The sequence below is a fragment of the Haemaphysalis longicornis genome, unplaced genomic scaffold (assembly GCF_048455015.1).
Source record: "Haemaphysalis longicornis isolate Haplotype H1 unplaced genomic scaffold, Haemaphysalis longicornis Haplotype H1 scaffold_7, whole genome shotgun sequence".
Lineage (NCBI taxonomy): Eukaryota > Metazoa > Arthropoda > Arachnida > Ixodida > Ixodidae > Haemaphysalis > Haemaphysalis longicornis.
Window position 1 is genome coordinate 16,559,565 of NW_027526422.1, and position 21,105 is coordinate 16,580,669.

At 50.2% G+C, this 21,105-nt stretch overlaps 1 protein-coding gene across 4 annotated transcripts in view; it reads right to left on the bottom strand.

Annotated features, from left to right (window-relative positions):
* Positions 1-4,038: 4,038 nt before the first annotated feature.
* LOC144144595 (protein ABHD15-like) overlaps positions 4,039-21,105 on the bottom strand; it is a 162,266-nt gene continuing 145,199 nt past the window's right edge. For all 4 annotated transcript variants that reach the window (XM_077676098.1, XM_077676100.1, XM_077676101.1 and 1 more), the window contains exons 3-6: positions 19,913-20,153; positions 15,120-15,330; positions 14,319-14,605; positions 4,039-8,186 (exon numbers count right to left, since the gene is read on the bottom strand). In XM_077676098.1, the coding sequence (XP_077532224.1) occupies positions 7,983-8,186; positions 14,319-14,605; positions 15,120-15,330; positions 19,913-20,153 (943 nt within the window). In that variant the 3' untranslated portion in view covers positions 4,039-7,982. The remainder of the gene's footprint in view (positions 8,187-14,318; positions 14,606-15,119; positions 15,331-19,912; positions 20,154-21,105) is intronic.

A 21,105-nucleotide genomic window follows, 5' to 3' on the forward strand; every position in this document is an offset into this window, starting at 1 on the left:
TGGGCTAAGGTTCCGTACATTAAAGGGGCACTGACACAAAATTTTGAAGGCGAGATAACTTCGGAGATAGATTGGTGGGAATACATATACATCATCTGCAAAATATCAGCGGTGAATACAGCCTAGAACATATTTAAAATCAATTTTGAAGTGTGCGAAACGCAACCGAGCGGCCAGCAGAGGACCACGCGCAAGTGTAAATAAACAACATCCAAACACGTCACGAGTTTGTGTTTGCCGCTTCCGCACTGCCGGCTCGCCGCTCCAATCGGAGGGCCGGAGGGCGGAGCTTCTGCTCTCGAGAACGAACGACCCGATCGTTGGCAGCGGAGGCGCCGTGATTTCGTCAGCTCATCGGGCAGCTGGCCGCGACCAAAGTTCTAGCACTCTGTTTCTATTACTGCTTATTACCATTGGATGCGGAAACGCGCCGGAGGCACGAAAAGCCCACTGAGCAAGCCGCACGGTCGCTGTGCAGGCGGCGGCCACGGCCGCGAAGTGGCCCAGGCCGGCGCAGGTAGCTCGAGTGATAGCTTGTTACCGCTGCACGAAATTGTCCCCAAGTCCCGACCATGGTGGCTTACATGAGAAAGGAGTTAATGATGCCATGGCGGGTTGCATTAAAAATTGTCATCTGCACCGCTTACGAGAGCGGCACTCGAATATCCGCCGCAGTGCTAAGCCGAACACATCTGTAGGCGGACCTGTAGGCAGACCGGCCGGCTGCTCCCAGCGCGCGTCTTGCCACCCACCGTCTCGAGCGGCGCGCGTCGTTCGTTAGCCGCGGTAGCATTTGCACTCGCAGCGCCTGCGTCACATCCACGGTCGCTTTTTAATTAGGCGCCTCACGAGATCAGTACGGGGGGGGGGGGGGGGGGGGGATTCGCAGAAACTGCCGTCGATGCGGATTCGACAGTGCTACGGCGGCTCTGCTCTGTAACTGTGATATCCCTCCGACGGTCACGTGGTCAGCTTTGTTCACACAAAATCCACAAAATCCATCGTTTCGCGGCACTCGCTGAAACCGAAACTGCGACTGGCCGCATTGAAAATGCCTCTAATTAAACAACCGTCGCACGCTGAAGCAAATGAGGTTTCTACACGTTATAAGTAGGTCACTAGCTACTTATCGCAACAAAAAAAACAAGATGCAAAATTTTTGTGTCAGTGCCCCTTTAAATAACGCAGCACTGTGGCGGCCACTACTGTGGTTTGGTGGCGGCGACGGCGTCGCAATCGAGCGAACGAAGACAGAAAGAAAAAGGAGGAGGAAAGTGTGGGGAAAGTTTAAGGGGGAGGGCAGAAGGCTGAGCCCGTACGAGACGTTCATCGGCGGGGACGTTCGGCGAAAGTGTAAAGGGGGTGGGGGAGGGGCAGTGAGACATGCTCCACGTTGCATGGCTCATCCGAACCACGTGACATTTGCGAGGGGGGGGGTTCAAACACGATTTACAACAACATGCTCGGCGGCGGCGACACGCTGCGTGATAACGGCAGAGTAGCGCGCGCAGCCATGGAGCATTCGCTGATCACGTGATCACTTCCTGAGACGCCGCAGCTATGCTCCGGAAAATTACCGCGGCAGCGAGTCGTACTGGCGAAGCCAGACAGCGGCGTTGCGAGAGAAAGCGGAAAAGTGGGAGGGAAAGGGTAAAACGTTGTCTGTGTTTGCGCGGGCGACGGTGTGTAATGTGTTTCTGTTCGCCAAACTGTGGTACGTTTTGCAAGTTATTCATTGTTCACGTGCAAATGTACAAAGGTTACATCGTGTATGTGCTGTTTTTATCTGGGGCTCGACCTGGGAACGGACGAGTAGAACTAATCTTTTCAGACGTATGCGTGATGGTGGTTTGTAACTATCGCATCTTTTTCTGCGACATGTAGTCAATAGATTTTATTTTTTGCGTGAGGTTAAGGACCCCCTACTTCGCACTGTAATTCAGGTTAGGTTAGGTAGATTTCTGCCTCAGTTTGTTATTACGTAATCTTTGTGTTATACCGGAGGACTTCACGGATATTTAAAGGAAGTCGTACAAGCAACACAATTTGTATGTTCGCGTTTTTCCATGGAGTATTTGACTTCAGTGTCGAAGAAGAAGTTGTACAAAGATCTCGTTGAAATCTGCTTTCCTGTGCCACTATACAGATCCATGTTTCGAAGTGGACCAGGACAAAATGTTTTGAAACGTGTAAAAGTAATGGTTGTTCCGCCGGGTGTTAAAACGTTTTTCTTTAAGCTTCATGTTGGTGTGCTCCCGGTTAAAACGTGGATGCTTGAGAAGGGTTTGTTCGCGCCCTGGGGAGCAGACTGCTGGCTATGCAAGAAGCCGGAAACTGTTGAACATGTATTTTTGGACTGTTGGGATGCGGTGTTTTTGTGGGATGTTCTTCAGAGAACTTTGAAAAAGGAACTCCCCTTGGATCCTCATGGTATACGGTTTCTGGCAGTTGAGAACGATAATGGAGTGCCTTACGACCTATTGATGTTGCTGGTCCTCCACGGAATATGGAAGTCTCGATTGGCAGCTCGTTACTCGGACGTTGATGGACGGCCCGCGAGGCAGTATTTCTGTGAAAGCGTTCATCGCATTGTAGAAATGTGGAAGGGTCAACCTTGTACGCCCGAGTGGCTGCAGGAAGTAGAGAAAGTGTTGTCTATGCCCCGTTTTTAGACATAATACGCTGGCTTAGGCAAAGCTAGCGTTTTTTATCTGGAGCACGTTTTTATGATGTCTAAAACCGGTAATAAAAAAAAAGGGACCGAGAAGACTGCAGTTCGCGCTGCGCACAGATTTAGCGTCAGGGAATATAGTAATCGTCAGCCACTTTACTGCGAAGCAGTATACCTCTAACCAGCTAAGGAAAATTTCGTGTTCGCGTCAGCAGAAAAATCCAGGCTACTACATGCTACACAAAGAAACATCCCAGGCTACTACTGGCTACTGGCTGCGCCCGGGCTACACAAACTAAGGGCACCGCCAGTGATAGAACCTGGTCCCAAAGAGAAGCGGAGCGTGAGCCCGTCGACTCGCCGACTAAGCTACTCCCAAACGTGGAAACGGGGAGACAGCGCTGGTTTGGAATCAGCGTCTGAGGAGGGGGAGGGCGCTTTTTGGAGGCGACACATGAAACAAGAGTGAGGGGAGCAGTGAGAGAGATGATGCAATAGTCGCGCGTGCCGCTCTCCTCCTCACCCTTCGAAAGACGCTCCTCTCGGTTTTCTTTCTGCCGAGCGCACGGTGCGGCTAGAGCGGCGGTGTCAGCCGCTCTAGCCGGGCCGTGGCCGACGCTGCTGCATTTGAGACGCCACGCTCGCGAATCTCAGGTACCGCCTGGCACAGTCGAGGCTGGGAAAATGGCACAGCTCACAGGTTTCCCGCTCAGTCCACTTGATTTCACACACGTGGCTCTTTGTAGAGCCACGTGTGTGAATTTAGGTGACGCCACGTGGGTAATCGTTATGGGTGTCGTCTACAGCTTCACAGTAAAACCACCTTCACAGCATAGCCAACGTTATCACGGATGCTCAACATACTCTTGTGGTATGAAAACCTTCCCAAAACAAATACGTATATGGCTTTTAGCCACTAAGAAGACCATGCTTCCCTCGTGTAGTGGCTACAATTTGTATGCGAACTCAAAGGGAATATAAATGCACTACGAATGTAAAATAGTAGCTCAGTGCAGACGAACTAATTGTGGGTATGATTTTACAAACATTTATTTCGCCACGAAACGGTAGCCTCGAGAGAAAACTTACACAACTCCAGAACGTACGTCGATCGTCTTGACAACAATAGCAATACAGCTCTATGTACAGACAACAACAAATCGCAAGGCGAAGTCGTTTCACAACCTCCGAACAATGAATGAATCGACGAAGGAGGGTCACAGTTTCGTTTTTTTTTTCTTTAGAGCAATGTTTTTACCGCGAAAGTAGAGTCATTTCGCAAAAAGCTCGCGTCGTTGTCAGTTGTAAGCGGCTTAAAGCCTCGGTGTGAAAGTGGAGAGGAGGGCAGAGAGGCGAGGAGGGAAGGATCACGTCACAAGTATTCATATTTGCGGTCATCACACCTAAATTGGATTTGTACCGAGGAATAGAGCCCTGTAATTGACGTTTCTGTACTAATTCACAACTTATGACGGTATTTAACGTGTGTACTTCCCCGCGTGCAGTCGCTTGTTTGTTTCCGTTTCAACGAACAATTATAAACGCCTGCATATCTACTCGCTATACCCGTAAAGTAATTTTTCGTGATCCGGGAGGGTGGCATTACAACAAAGTACGTGGGGAGCGTGTAGAGTGGCACAAAAGGGGTTGATTGTGGGCGCTGCTGGCATTTCTATTTCACTGCGCCCCCACCTTAATGTCCTGTATATGATCCCGTGCTTACCAGAGCACGTTCGCGTTGGCTGCCGCATCGCTGGAGGTCGCAGAAACTTGTGCCCGCTTAATGGCAAGAACACCAGCAAGAGTATTTCGTGCACGCGACGGGCGCGTATGTCTTAAGAGCCCAGCGAACGAACTTGGAGTTCATAATCGATGAGGGCTCAGCGCTGCCCTTATTTATTCAGCGCTGCCCTTACTTATATTTACTTACGTCGGCAACATGAAAGCGAGCGCCCCAAAGAGAGTTCCTAGCAAAGCTGCACTGAGCAAACATTCGGCGCGTCGTTTACTGTCCTGATCATCATGCGGGCCGCCGTTCGTGTATGTAAACCCCAAGAGTGCGGGCTTTTCAAAGAGCGCGCCCTCTTGCTTGTCCTCAACCGTTGTAGCAAACACTTCCTGCGAGAACGACGCAAGAACTCAGCCACTGAAGAAGCTTTGTACCAAGCACAAATTCTGAAGCCCTGTGGACAGGGCTGAAGCTCTGTGGACAGATGCAACTGAAGCCCTGTGGACAGATGCAAGGGCGTACAGTCAAACCTCGATATATCAAACACGGGTATATCGAATTATTGCCTATATCGAACACTTTCTATATCACGCGGAAAATCGCATGCATTTTTATTTTTTTATTCCGAACTGGCACGGGCATGAAATGGGTATATCGAACTCCGCCACCCCAGACTGCCCAGACCTCTCGCGCTCTGTTGGCAGGCGGCGAGCTATCCCGCAGTACCCTCGAGGATAGCGGTGGCGCGATGGGCGTTCCCTACTGCTGTGCATTGGTTCCACCGAAGCAGAATTTGACGGTGCAAAAGAATGCGAGTTTGAAGAAACCTGGGGCCAGCTGGAGCGCTTTATTGGTGCGAGCCACGAAGCATGTGCATTGATGACTTTGTTGGCGGTGACGACAGCACCGGAACGACGGCGGAATTGACGGATGTGGAGATCCCAGCGGAGGTTACTACTGAGCACACAAACGAAGACGCTGCCAAGGTTGTACCCGCAAACGCTGATAGTGCACCGCTCCCGACTTCTACCGAGGCTTCTGCGGTTTTGGCCCTACCGCACCGCTACTGCAGCGCTATAGAAGGGGATTACGTTGAGTAAGTCGTTTATAACACGCCAGGCTACCCTGCTGCAGTACTTTAAGCCAAAAGAATAAATACTTTGAAGCACCAAGTGAGTATTTACTGCACAATTCGTTCATTTATTGATTTGTACCAGTTTATGACGCGTTTTTACGTGATTTAACATATCGAATTCTGGTTATATCGAACTATTTCGCGGGCACCGCGCTGTTCGATATATCGAGGTTTCACTGTATGTAGATCTACATCAGAGCGAAAACGGTCACAAGTAATAGGAACAGCATGTACGTAACAACATCTACTTAACAGACACGTGTGTCATGAAAGCTAATAAATTCTGACAGCGTGAGGAGCGCATGCATGTACGAAAGTATCGCACGATTGTGAGCTGACCTCTGAACCGATATGAAGCGCTATTTGTGACTCCCGCTCCGGTTTTAATGGTTTCCGACGAAAAAAAAACATCGTTGCGGGATATTGGATGGCGTAAATATCCAATATTTTTACTGAGTATTCGTTTACGCTCTTCTCGACCCCTTCAAAAGCGTTTAAAGTGTGATGAAGTTCACGTGCATACTAGCCACACTTGTTTGTGTTCACTGAGAGAGGCGTACCAGACACGGTATTCGTCAAAGTATCTAACAAGATATTATGGCGCAGACAACATCTATACATTCCCTAACTTAAATTTATTTTCCCTCTCGAAAGTGCAGTAGCATTGACCGAGCCGAAATAACGAATAATCCTCTACTACAGGTACTTTCACGTTACTTTACTGTCCAGCTCCACTGAGTTTCCGCAGTGATAAAGAGAGACAGCCTAATAATCCCGAGAACGCATGACGTGTGCACCATTGACGAATCATTATGCAAGCAGCAGGTCCCGCAAAAGAGAACGTCAGATCGTTATATTCTAAGTGTACTTTATCACGAGCGACACGGAAACACGTGCGCGAAGTCTCTTCTCTCAGAACCGTCTTTCGCCCCGAACACCGAGATTGTGAGGGGAGGTGTCGAGAGAAAATGTCCGTGTGTCAGATTTCGGCACACGTTCAAGAACCCCCGGTGGTCAAAAATTAATCCGGAGCGCTCCACTACAGCGCGCCTCATAGCCCATGAGCAGCTTCAATCAACACCGCGATTGACGAAACCTCACAATCCCCATCATGACACACGGTTGCTCGCGTATGACTTAATGCGACGTTTCTGTTAATTCCTTTCGCAACACAAGGGGTCGAAGTGCGTATCATTACAAAATAAGGCTCAGCTTGGCGTTAATACTGCGAGAGGGAGAGGCGAGTCGCCGCTTTCGCTGTACGTCGCCGCACACCGTGGAAGGAACTGACAAAAGCACTGCAATTCCCATCCTTACGACGCCACACCCGTAATGAATGAAACACGAATATCTGCTCTTTTCCCCTTGTTTTCTACAGTTAACCCTGCCTCAGACTACGTGCTTCTCCCGCTACTGGGTCGACCGTCGTCTGCGAAAATTGATGCACTACAATGTAGACCACTGAAGATGTATTCGTTTTTATGTCGCCGTTGCTGAAAACGGGCGAGCATCTCCCTACAGGACGCAGCTTTTCGGACGTCAGGCCATCTCTACTTTTGTGGAAGATACACGCATCGCATGCAGCTGATGCAAGTCATTTCTCCTGGATACAGTTGCTCCTTGAGCATGTTTTAACACTCCATAGACATGGTTTTCTAAGAGGAATTCGCCTTTGTAGTTACGAGTGGTGTAGCCACACGTAACTGCTACAAGGACAAACACAGGGACAAGAGCAGAACGTGGTGTCTTGTCCTTAAGCTCAGTGAAACAGTTTAGTACATGCTACTCAGTAGCGACCGTATTCTTTGTAGAACAGTGACACAAGAGGCGATGCGCAGCATCCCTCTACCGGGCGGACAATAGTACCGCGTACATATATGTAAGCCATTTCGTCAATGAAAGACGATGCTTGCGAACACATACTTACGTCCTCAAAGGATGGCTGAACACGCATTTCACAGCGCACTGCTTAATACCAAGGTGCACACCTCTATTCCTTCTGTGTGAACAATGCAGCTTAATGAAAACAATGTGAACTTAACGACAAGTATGGGTATCACTTGTAGCTCTCGTGACTGTTTTGAGAAGCGACACACGCGAGCCTTTCTTGTTTTTCATGTGTTTGCGAAGCAACGTGTCACAAAAGCTACCATCTGCTTTTTTGTTTGTTTGGAAGCTAAACCACCACTTTGTCTTATCGTTCTCTGCTCCAGTCCAGTACCCGCACTGTTTCTTTCTGATGGTCGTATGCAGTCAGTTTGTTAATCAATACCCACATGCACCTAAAAGCCAATAGACTTTCTCCACGGCATTTCCCAGTCGTGGAAGTTCTGTGAGCATCGCGCACTGCCTCGGCTGTCGATTGTCCTCCACTGGGCCGGGCGTTGAAGATGACCGCAACCACCGAAGACAGCTGAGCAGCGTCCACGTTTATGTACAGCGACGGCTTATCGTGTGGCGCACTTGTAGAGGCGTCCGTCACGGGTCGTAAAGTCCAGAGTCGCGGCGATGAAGTCAAGCGCCACGCCGTCCGCCCACGACCGGGGGGACGTTGGGGACGACGCCGAGGAGTCGACGAAACCGCCAAGGCCCTCCACGAACCCGCCGTGACCGCCATGCTCGGTGAGCAAAAGGACCAGCTGGGGGTCAGTCTGCGAATGAAACAACGCAGATGCGCATGCGTCACACCATCCTTCTTGCTCAGCTACACAATAGGGAGTCTGCTCACAAAACTTTTTTCACGAAGTACGCAGGCTTTTGCGACGTACTGAGCAGTGTACGTCATTCTGGAAGCTTGTATGCTGGAAAATACCACCATAGCCATAGCCATAGCCTAGCCATAGCCTAGCTGGGGCTATAGCCATAGCCTAGCTATAGCCATAGCCTAGCTGGAGCAGGTTTTGTTCCACACATTCTTTTCCCGTTTTTTTTTCACAAAGCGAGAAGGGGGGGGGGGGGGGGGGAGAACACGAAATTGGAATTGGGATAGGAAAATGCCAGCCAGGACGGAATTGTTGAGGAGGATGGTAAACGTGCTAGACGAGATCGCTGTGGGCAGAAATAGAGGGCCGGGTTGTGGGGACGATGATTAGTTGAAAAAAAGGAGGCTCGATAAATGTTTGTGACCAAATTTTACACCAAGCGTATTTAGCAGGGACCAATATCATGTTACGCCGATCATTGTGGGAAGCAGACCCTCAATAATTTTTAAGAGTGTAGGATGACAGCAACGTAAAAGGAAAAAAAAAATTATATCCTGCGTGGAGCGTACACCCACGTGTACACCACCTAGCGCCCCAGGTCTACCACAGCGTGCTCTGAGAGCTTCTGCCAACAAATCGATGCTTCACCTTCAAACTTGACGTGCGAAGAGCCTCGCAACAGTCGTATGAGGGTTATTGCTCCTTCTATTACGCTAAAGAATATTAGATCATTGGTTACAGCGACTGGGGAAGCAGGCTCCCCCAAATATGTATGAGCGTGTCGTAGTATGCGTGAAGTGCTCAAATAGTGAACACGAAATCCCAGGCGTGGAGAAAATTGACGCATTCTCACTCCTGGTGTCGCGGAACCGAAACATTAGCTCGCCGATCAGTCGAAGCAATTCGCAAAGTAATCGCTTAGACTTCTCTAATAAAGTTGTTAGTCAAGCCTTGGATATATAAAACTCGCCGGACGCCATGACCATGGTGAATGTTTTTGCTTGCTCTACCCACTTTCACAAGAACTTTGAAGCAGTAATATAAACGGGACCGCCCATGCAAATGCTATTCCCATTGTTTTTTTTTAAATTTTGATTGTTGGGTTTAACGCGCCGAAGCAACGAAGGCGATGAGGCGCGCCGCAGTGGAAGGCTCCGGATTAATTTTGACCACCTGGGGATCTTTATCGTGAGCCGAAATCTCGTACCCACGGGCGTTTTTGCTTTTCGCGTCCACCAGAAAAGCGGCCGGCGCGGCCGGGAATCAAACCCGCGACCTCGTGCTCAGCAGCGCAACGCCTTAGCCACTGAGCCACCGCAGCGGGTGCTATTCCCATTGGTTGGGATAGTTTTCCCAACAGCTGAAAAGTGCAATAATTTCACCATAAATGACTTAATTCGGACCTGCACTTGCGCTGCACACCTAGCACTCTTTTTATGATTCTAATAAATGCCGTTGGTTTTCCTTGCCCCGCCATTGGTGGTGCGCTCCCGCAGAAGTAGATTCTATCTTTCTGTCTCTTTCTTTTTTATTTTTATATTTTTATTTTTATTGTTTGTTTTTATTATTTCTATTATTTATTATTATTCATTTTTTTTCTCCCCTTCTTTTTTTCCCTATTCCCCCCTTTAAATTTTTATTTCCAGGTATTTTCTCTACTTTTTTCTTTTCTTTTCGCTGTTTTTTTTCTTTCTTCTTTCCTTCTCTTTTTTTTTAACCGGTTGTACTTCGTGTGGTACCGGTCGAAGCAGCTTTGCCTTATTTACTGACTGTTACTGTGTGGAGGCAGCTTTGCCGGTCGAGGCAGCTGCCTCCGGTCGAGGTACCGGTCGAGGCAGCTTTGCCTTATTTACTCACTGTTACTGTGTGGACATGATTTAAGCGCCTTGGTAAAGGCGAAAAGCGAAAATACCCGTGTGCTGAGATTTCGACGCCCGTTAAAGATCCCCAGGTGGTCGAAATTAATCCGTAGCCCTGCTTCCACTACGCCGCACCTTAAACCCCAGGTGTTGCTCCGGTGCATTAAAACCCCATGATCTAAGCGCTAAAAAAGACGGACACATGAAAGGTGGCAGGACAACTGCTAGCCGATGATTCTTGTTTAATGGCGCAAAGGACAGGTGCTATTAACAAGTGGTTTACTGCACTAAGGCGCAATGACATAATAGGCAGTGTAATGACATTAACATATGTATGATTGTAAATATCTTCTTTCTCGTTCGTTTTTTTTTTTTTTTTGTGAGCTTTGGAAGACATTGCAAAGATACAGCCAAAGAAGGCATTCCAAAGATACGTGAAATAAGATACAGACCGTCCTCAGCCTGATTAGTTTTGTCAAGCTCTGCACACGGCTCGTATCCGCATTAAAGTCCTATACACGTCATTGCGCCTCAGTGCATAAACCAGTTGCTAGTAGCCCTTGCCATCTCGTCTTTCATGTGTCCGCGTTCTCTTGTGCTAAAACCACTTCAACTATCCACCAACTCACCCAGTAATAAGTTTTTCTTACAGTGCCTTGCTACATCAAAGATTGAGTTATTTATCGTAGGGCGATAAATTGTGCCGTTTTTCTTTAACGTGAAGCAGAAGACGAGAAAAATGGTTTACGTTAGGATGCCGCGTGCAACTAACATTAAAGGGACACTGAAGTGAATTTGTCAAGCTCCCGTTTTTGCTTGCACTGTGTAGACTGGCTAAAATTAACACACTATTCATCGTTTATCCGGTTGACAAATCGGTAATTATTTTACAAAGCGCGAAAGAAGAAAAACTACTATGCGCGGTTTGCGGCGGCCGCACCAACTAAAGGCTGTGACGTCAGGAGGGGGGGCACCATGATTGGACGATGCCCAAGGTTAGCAATCAAAAGTTTCGGTTTCGGTTTCGGTTCTGTAAAACAACATGCTTGACATCTGATGGCGTTGTTGGATGGGCATTCTCGATTTCTCAATTATCGCCGTACCGCGCTTCTGCCATGTTGTCGGCTGTCAAATGTCTAAGATAAACCTCCCAGGATGGCTTGAAATCGTAGAAATCACTAGACGAGGCCTACGCAGTGGATGAACGCCCTCCGCGCCACCGCAGACTCTCAAATGCCATGCGCTTTTCCCGCGTATTCGGAGCTTGCCTCACTCATGTCTGTTCGTAAAAAGCTAGTTCGCACCAGGCCAAGGGTGTGCTGATTCAGGCCTGGGCCCACTGCACGCAAGCAGTCGGTGCTTGTGGCAACAGTACGCCAACGAGAACTCGCTAGCGCGTCATTGTCAGTATGCGCGCGTTCTGCGATCTCGCTCGTGGAGCAGTGAACGTTACGGCCCAAAAATGGTGAACTCAGTTCAGAAAACATCGGCCGCATACGAAAAAATCAAGTTACAAAAAAAAAATACATGAACCCTCGGGGATTCGAACTTGCGACTTTTAAAACAAATTCCACCGCCTCAGACCACTAGGCCACGAGCCGGCACTGGCCGGTTTGGATATATAAGGTTTATAATGTATGACCAGTTTACACTTTTATTTATTTTAAGCATTTTAAGTACTTTATGTGACTATTTGTTCTATATCACTCCTGCAGTAAGTGTCCCCAAAACGTCCACAATATCTCACGTCTAGCAATTGCATTTCTTTGACGGAAAAGCGTTCGCAGATGTGCGGTCGTGCTGCTGACCGCTGTGCTTGTTTTTACCCAGCGCAAAAAGTGCTTCCTGCTCCCTAGTTTTGCGCTGTACGGTAAAAGTTTCAGGTGATTTTATTTTCTTAGTACCTATATTGACTTCGCTGACTCTTCTCCCGCCTTCAATTGGCCTTAGATTTTCCTACTAGCGTAAAGTCAGCGAAGCGTCGCATGTGCACTTGTGCAGCGCTTGTGTGGAGCGACCCGGACTCTGAGTTTGACACAGTGTACAACCTAACAAAGTAAGGAAAGGCACATTCTTTCATTCACAATGGTGTTGCGGCTTAGTTTCAATTGAGCGAGCGAATAGCGACGACCCGTCGGCGGCCGGCGGACGAAACGCTGGGCCGACTGACTCGATCGGTAGGTCGGCTGGTCGGCGAACCGTGCAGTAGCGCAGCCATTTTCCAGCTCATCTCCTGCTGACGTCACACGAAAACGCCACAGAAAATGGGCGAGCGTAAAGAGAGGAGGACAGCATTTTCGAATTGATTTTTCTACTAAATAAATTCGCGTAAACGCGGCCAGAGTGGTCGAAACAATGCCTACGGACTCCGAACTACAATTTGCGCTAGTAATCCCGCAATGTTTACAAATCACTTCAGTGTCCCTTTAAGATGACCCCAAGACACAACGCCATCGTCGAGTGGATGCGGAAAAACTTTCTAAATAATCGCAGCAACGCTCAGCCGTACACTCCTGGAGCAGCAAGCGACGTAGAGATAGACTGAGTTTTAATGAACGCTCGATACGTCAAAAGTACCTGACTGCGTATGGACTGGCGATTGAGAGGTTACCCTTGTCGGCACATGTGAGCTAGCCTTGTCAGGACCATGGCTCCTCCCTAGCAACACCTTTGCAACATTAGGTGCGGAACATTAACGCGTTCCATCAAGGCTCGTGTCCTGAACAAGCGCCAATGTAGGCGTGGCATATGTGTCGTGGAGAAACAATGTCACCTGTGGTTATACAACTTCCTCAATCTAAGCACGCGCGCCAGCGGTACTCCTTCGAAGTATGTTCGCTGCGTGATAAAAAATGTCCAGCAAAAAAAAAAAGATTGCTTAGGGGCGTATATGTCGTACCCTGCAGAGAGCGCCCATTTCCCGCAGATTTACATCGGCAAAAGCAGAAACAAACAATAAAAAAGGGATCACCGCAGAGTCAGAAGTTGCATGAGCAGGCGATGGGGGTCGTAAAGATCATCAGCCAAACACAAGGCATCTTCAGGGACACAAGGTACCGGGCAGAGTGTCCTTTTGTTTACTAAACCATGTTTGACTGTTTGTTCCCTGCCAATGAGGCACTTGTTGTAGGAGTAAATCTGAACACAGTGAAGGCTCGTTCATTCGACCCCCGTTAATTCGGAAAATCGGTTAATTCGACCTGCGTGCGTGATCTCTACAATTATATACTGGAGTCTATGGAGCAGAACTTTCGTTAATTCGGCAAAATTTTAGCGCTCATCGGTTAATTCGACCTAGCGTCGCAGCCTGCGAGCTCACCCAGTCGATGCGCAGAGATGAAAAAAAAAGCAAACTTCCAAGGGAAAAAAAGCAGAAAAAAATGCCGCTAGGCCAACCGCATGGTGATCAGCATCATCCAAAACGGGTAGATGTATAGGCTAGGTGGCGCAAGCTTCCATCCTGATACAAAGGGTTATGCCACGTTTAATACATCCAGGAGGAAAGCGAGGTTGGTGGAAGCTGCAGCGGTCGAAGCCTGTGTGCTTTGTTGCCTTCGTCGCCTTTGTGCAGTCGTGTCGCAGATATCCCTACTACCGAAACGCACGGTAAAAGCAGCCGCAGAAGCCTTGTCCGTGCTGGATGACTTTTGTGAGAAAATTCCGCATGGTGCGTGTGCCACGGAGCATAAGGCAGCTCAGGGGTTTATGCAGAATTTCGATTTTGGGGGGGGGTGTCGGTGGGATATTTGGGGGGGTGTTGTATAAATCCCTAGGCAGGGTGCTCGTGGTTGCGGAATCTTTTTTTTTTTTTTGGGGGGGGGGGTGTCGAAGTTCTTCTGGGGGGGTGTTGGGGGGTGTTAGGGGGGTGTGTATAAATCCCTGAGGCAGCTATTAGACCTAATGTCACCGCTCAAATTCGCCCGAAAATACAAACGAAGATTACAAACTTCTTTGGCAAATAAAGGTACGTCATGCTGGGGAAAATTCCGCGTTTTTGTTGCTCATTCGATATTTCGACAATCGAATAATTCGACAATTTTTCGCGATCTCACCAGCGCCGAATTAGCGAACTTTTACTGCCCTTTAGCCCCATTGCAAACGCAATATCATTTCCACCCTTCGAAATACGATAAAATTGGATCTGGCTCGAGGAACCCCAGGATGCGAACTCGTTCACGCAACCTGCCTCCTGCGCAGGCATGCGGCCAAAGGGGGCGAGCACCTGGAAGAGGTCCATGGGCAGCGCCCAGTCGGGCACGGCGGGGTCGTCGGCGCTGGACACGCAGAGCAGCGGCGTCGCAATGTCGTCGGCGTCGCGCAGCGGAGCGTTGCGCTCCCAGTACTGGGCGGCGCTGGTGGCTCCGCACGCGGGCCACAGGACCTTCTGCTCGAGCTCGTGCCAGTGGGACGCGCTCAGCGCGCCTTCCACGTCCACCAGGGCGCCCGCCCTGGAGAGCACGCCGCCGTGCTCGGACACCACGCGCTGTAGGGCACGCCGGCGGAGGACGTCTGCAGCGCAACCGGACGGAGAAGGGCAAGACGTTGGCGACCAGTGTATATGCAGTGCTTGCTCTCGAGCAGCGCTAGTATTAAACGAAGAGCATAAAACATTGATATAGTAGTTTTTTTTCTTGGTAAGATGATACATCATCACACCGTTTCCAAGGGGATACAACTAGCAATCAATCAGTGGTGATATAGTCGCACACATTAAGGCACGTTGAAAGGCACCAGTTAAAAGGCCAAACACATGTGCACAGAGCGGCGCATTTTTACACGTTTTCCTTCTATGGCAACCGGCCTGGCTGCCACCAGGAACACGCATCAGGGCTACAAGACCGGTTTTGTAGAGGGAAAAACGTGTGCGGAAACGCGTCACTCTTTGCACATGTGCAATTGGGCCCTTAATATAGACAGAAAACGCTGTCGTGGTATATCTACAATAAAAATCAACGGCCGTTTGCAACTTGCTTAATCCACGAATGTGGTTAAAAGCAAGTTTCGGGTTCAATCGTGGGCATACCGATAGGCCAGGGAGACTGGTCGAGCAGCTTGTCGGGCTCGTAGAGCGGCGACACTGCCACGGCGGCCACCAGACCCGACGAAGAACCCGTGTCCCCCAGGTAGGCGAGCAACAGGTCTGCGCCGGCCCCGAAGCCCAGGACAGCCACGCGACCGTAGTGGGCGCGGAGGAAGCGCACCGTCTGCCGCAGGTCGCTGGGATCACCGTACGCCTGCAGGGCGGAGCGAGGGTTGCGATGTGTGCGAAATGCCCGCAAGTATCGGGACTATTTTTGATCCACTCAAGCTCCTTCTCGGCAAAAGACATACTAGGTTTAAAACTCCCACTTCCCCTCGCGGGAACCCCTGTGTAGATGCGCGCATAGGGGGTTCACGTTGCAGCGTTGGACAGCGGAGGAACGGCGCTGGAACGATGGAGCGGAGCGTCGCAGGCACCGCGTTTTATAGCGCGCATAACGGTGAGGGGACGCGCCGGCGCCAGTGCGTCTGCCGCGGCTATGACGGAACACAATCCAACACAATCCACTTTAATCCAATCCAAATTCAAGCCAAGCTAAGCCAAGCCAATCCATTCGAATCCAATCCATTGGATTCGCTATCGGAGAGGAGAGGGGGTGAGCGGCGGAGAGCGCAGCTGACGCGGCGAGGAGAATGGGGGAGGGGCGGACGCCGACACCAACGCCGACGACGCCGGATGCAGGCACAAGGCGAGTGAATGTGATGCAGTCGCATCTAAAAACAATGGCGCCGTTCCACACTTGCAAACCTAGTTATCACTAGCGAACAGGGAAGCGCCCGCACAGACGCCCAGCCGGCGAGGCGTGGTGAGACTGCAGACGACCAAGCTCAGGCGCAGCAGCCGTTAGCCTCTCGCCTAGTCACGTGGTCCCACAGCGTCATAGCGTCGGTGCTCCGAGCGAGCGCAAGTGCGACGCCCTCCATGGCGACTCCTCTCCGCAGCGGATCACGTGGCGTAACGTCACACCTGCCGCACTTGCGCTCCGGCGGCTCAAGGCAATTGCGACCCAATGAATTGCCTTGGGAGACAAGACGTACTTTACTGGACAGTGCTTAGCTTGCTCGCTCTGCTTTCGGCTTTGGATTCGAGTTTGCACGCGCTGCAAAAAAGTAGCAAAATGATAGATTTTCTCTCGAGTCCTCTCACTTTTTTCTGACGTTACAAATAGTGAGAAAAAGGGTGTCGCAAGCAGGCAGTCACCATAAGAATTTAAGAAACATGGCCCGTTCGTTTTTAAATACTTAGGTTTATACTTCTTTCACGGGATTTTTAACAGCGTTTGACAAATCGCTTTTATAAGCCTATGTCCTAATGTCGGAGTGGCAATATGCCACTTTAGGTTTCGCCAATTTTTTACATCCCTACAGAAAGCCGCCGAGCACGGTATTTTCGCTGACGGACACCTTGATGTATTTATATAGACCAACTTTATGTGCTCACCGAGTGTGTGCATACTGTTTGAATATACACAAGATTACGATTAATGCATGCAAATTCATTCTAACGCGAGTCTGGGAATATCCCAAAAGTGTGCTTCACCGTGCGCCTGTTCGCGGTAATCCAATGCGTCAACTCAGTGGTCTCTTACAACAGCTCCTAACCTAACCCGGCAAGAGAATGATTGTGAGCGAAAAATACACTTGGCTAACCGTGTTTCGTGTATTTGCATATGTTCCATTTCACCGTCTCTGCACCGCCCAGACGTTCAGCCGCCGCGGCGGCTTATAGTGGCTAAAGAACGGCTCACAAGGCGCGAAATGGTAGGGAAAATGAAGGAAGCTCACACCAGCGCGTAAGACTTCAAAGTAGCGAAGCTGCACACCACCTTCACGACCATCGAAGTCCACGATTGTGGCCGATTAGCTTTCTCTTCGCTTCAGCAACGATCATTGTTGCTATACGTGTGAGCCTCCCTCATTTTTTGGGCAGTGATAATCATTGGACATCACCCTGGAGGGGCGTACGCTAAGGCGTGTCTTTCTCGTTCCGAGCAAGTGTTGTCACGGTTACGGCGAACGCTGGAGTTTTTTTTTCTTTTTTCTTTTGAGGGCGCAGCCCTTTGGCGGCTGTCTCTGGACTGAGCCACGTTGTCGGCGTAACCTGGTGAACGATGGCAAGACCCACGAGTGAAAGAAAAAGCGAACGATGAAAGAAAGCAACGGAGGAGAGTGTCTCGAAATTGGGAGGGGAGGGCGGTTCGCTGTGACTGCGCGAGCCAGCGCTCTCCGAAAGTGTGCAGTGGGGGAGGGGAGGGGGCAGTATGCTGTGCCCGCACGAGGCGCTCGACGCTTGGCGAAAATGTGAGGAAGACGTGCGCGTGACTATGATGTGCGTTCACTTAAGGCGCAGTTCGCGGTCCCTTCCTGAGACGCACTTCGCGCCGCGGGCTCATCATCGCTGCGGTCGAGAGAACCCACGAGTGAGTGCTGCCTGAGCGCACTGCTGCTGCACCCAAATTTCGCATTAGGGAGTATCGCAATTGCCAGCCAATTTTTTTGGCAAATTTTGGCCAATCTTCCTGAGTGGGTATGCTTGGCTTGACAAACGCGCGCAGGGGACGCTGGGCGGTCGCTGCGAGGCACGCACACACGAACGCTAGGCATTTTCCCATTTTCTTGATTTTGTTATCGGCCGGGCGGTCGCTCACGTGCGCGCGCTCGGCAATTTCTTTGATTTTTAACTGCGGACATAAAAAATTACGATTTGCTAAACAGCTTCGCTGTTAAAAAATGGCGAACGCCACCCGGCGGTGGCCGGCGACGACAAGAGACAGTTTGTCGGCGACCTATCTCTGCCAGATATGTTCGCCCTACGTTCGCTGTCGCGCGGAAGCAACTCGCAGACGTTTGGGAAATCGGGCCAATCAGGGTGCACTATTCGCTGCTACCGCGTACTGCTTCCTGTTTCTGAGTCTATTGTTTTTGGGACCAGAGTTTTGGCGGTAAATTACTGGATTTCGCCAGGAAGGGGAACGCCAGCATGATTGTGACTTCTTGTTCAGCCGAAACGGCCGCCAAACGACACCCATCGAACATTCGATGCACGAATATGCCGCCTGCTTACTTCGCGAGCATTCGTTAGAAACAATGCATATTCTGCTAAAAATATGCAAGACACTTCACAAGGGTAAATCACTTCACAATGCTGCACAGCTATGCTAAACAAAACAAGTTATCCGTGGCGTGTAGACAGCATGGCAACAAGAGCAGGCAGCAAATTGTAGACACCGTAAATATACATTGATGCATTGCTTTCGTAAGATATTAATCCACAAATTCGTAATATACACAAATCTGACGCCTTATCGCTGTCTTATAAACTTTTTCTCAAGCCCGATACCGGGCTGGCAACACTGACAAATCCGCAGCTAAGTTCGCCACTTTTGATCCGTGTGGGGTCTAGGCGGGTGAACGGTACGCGGCGGCTGATGCCGCTAGGAGAAGTCCAATTCAATTCCCTTCAATTCAGTTGTTTATTTTCCTTCGGGAGGAGGGGTCTGGAGCTAAAAGCTGCGGATCCAGCTCGACGGAGGCTCCAGCCCGGTATACAATGGCAGGAGTGTCGGCAGTGCGAAACTCATCGAGTTCGTCGTCGAAATTAGCTCTATGTGGGTCTCACTGAAGGCGTTGTGCTGTGGAGCGTGAATTCGATCACTTCCGTGACGTTCATTTTTACAGTGAAGTTGCATAGGGCTAGGATCGAGCAGATCGCCCTCCCCATCTCCGCAAACTCGCATGCAGACGAGATGACGGCAGGCCTGCGTGATTTCCTCTAATAAAAAGCCTTGTTTCTATCTCCCTCTCCCTCCGGCGACAGACCAAGCATAGATCAACAATTTTCTGCGCATGGGAAAAATTCATAAACATTATAACGGGCGCCAGGGCGCCATAATTTATAAAAAACGGCTTACTATATTTCCCTTGAAAAAGCGTCTTCTTAGCAATGCACTTGTGTTAGGGGTGAAGCCGACTTTGAGAGGAACAATGTAAGCTTGGTTTTTTTAAGCAAGCTTTCCCTCATTTTAGGGTTGCACAGCGAAGCATGACCATCAACGGAGTGAGTATGGCTACAGCCCCACTTTATACTCCTCTCCACCATCGCCGACTTTTCCCCGCCGCCTTTTTCAGCACTCGTCCCGTTGTCTTCTTTGCCTTTGTATTTCGTCTGTGGGCGCTGTCAGTCAGCATGAATCAGTACCAACTCGCCCAATTCTCGGTTCTATTTCGAGTAGTCATGCATTCTCCTCGCCACGCGCAACATCTCTGTGCTCCATGACATTGCGCAATGCCGCGCGCTCTTCGGCGGCCATCTGTGCGGCGCACAAGAGCCTGCATCGTGATTGCCGTAGCCGCGCTATAATAAATCGCCACTGCCTGTACCTTCCAATCGTGTGTATGATTGTGCGTAACGCACCAACTGCACTTATAATCAAACCTAGCAAATCCCGGATATAGCTAAACCCCAACATTGAAAATCCGACCCCTGCACCAGCGTCGCTGGACATCCTCTTCACTGTGCGAAAAGATTCTGAACTTTCGTTAGATGCGAAAAGCGTAGATCTTGGCGCACGTTAAAGAGCTACACGCGACCTGAACACGCGACCTGTTAGCCGTCAACTACGGCGCACCTACAGCTGTAGTTTGAAGTGTAAAACGCCCTATCCAAGATTCTGAGCACACAGATACCATAGAAAGAAAATTTAAAAGAGGGTGCCCCGTCAGGCTCAACCACAGTTAAGAGCCTCGCGCACTTCTTCCGGAGCTCAAAGCACTGGCCTGCAATCTGGGCGTGGTGAGCGGGCACCCGGCGTGTCCGCGCTGGCTGAGAACGACGGGCCGCATTCCCCTGCCGATGATGGCCCGGCAGGTGTCGCCCACGCTGCAGGGCCCCCTTCCCAGCTCGGGCAGCACGAGCACGATGACCAGCGACTCGTCCGGGTTGGCCGGAGGCGCCGACGGAGTGCTGCCCGCCCAGTCCAGGGCCACCAGGCCGCGGTCGCGCAGCTGCAGATGGGTCCTGCAGCCGGACAGGGCCGACGGCAAGAGCGGCACAAGTTGTGTCTCCGTCCGGGCGAAATACATGAGCGGAAAAGGACACGTCTGCGCACGCGTCTCCCGCTCCGAGAACCGGTTTGGCTGCAAGGAAGACCTCCGGTTCGGAAGCGCCCGTGCACGCCCAACCTGCTAGATATTTTGCCGCGTCGCGTTGAAACCGGATTGCTTGGACGCACATGTGTCTGCTGCTTTATACTGCCGCGAACCATGCATTGGGTTTGTTTATTTGTGTTTCGTTTTTTGCCGAAAGGCTGCGCCGGGCTGTGTCATCTCTGTTAATTGGGGGCCAAGTGAAGCGCGTGTTACATTCTTTATGCTGCGCATGTTATTTGCTTTGATAGGGAGAGTGTACCGAACTAACGTCACCAGCCTAGAATAATCTTCTTTGATCTACAGTGTCCTGGAGGCAATCCGATGGTTAGAGAAACACTCGCGTTGAGAGATAAATGCCCGCAGAGCAGGCGCCGCGGTATTCTACTCGCCGACGCTCGCCTGGGCACGTCAATTTGTTGAGTGCTCCTTCGCCGCCTGTGTATTCTTTGAGTTGTTAGGGGAAATTGCGGATACAGCACCTGATGGACATGAAACTGGAGTAGGAAAAATTGAAAGCGTTTGCGATTTTAGGTGCCTTATCTGCATTGTTTTTGATGTGACATGCTAATTGCAGCAACAGAAAAATGTGCAACAGCTAGCTAAGGTATGCTCATTGAGGAATAGGTGGGCCAAAATTCACTCACGTGATGTTGATGGCTTGTTTTTCATTGGATTGAGTTGCATTTTAAGAGGACATCGTGTCCGTGACAATGCTGCTGGTCGCTTTAAAGCCTCTTTCCGTTTTGAGCCCGATTGTAACGCGCACACAAATTTAAAGACTACCTTCAGCCAAAAAGGGTGCGCGTTGGAATCATGCAAGT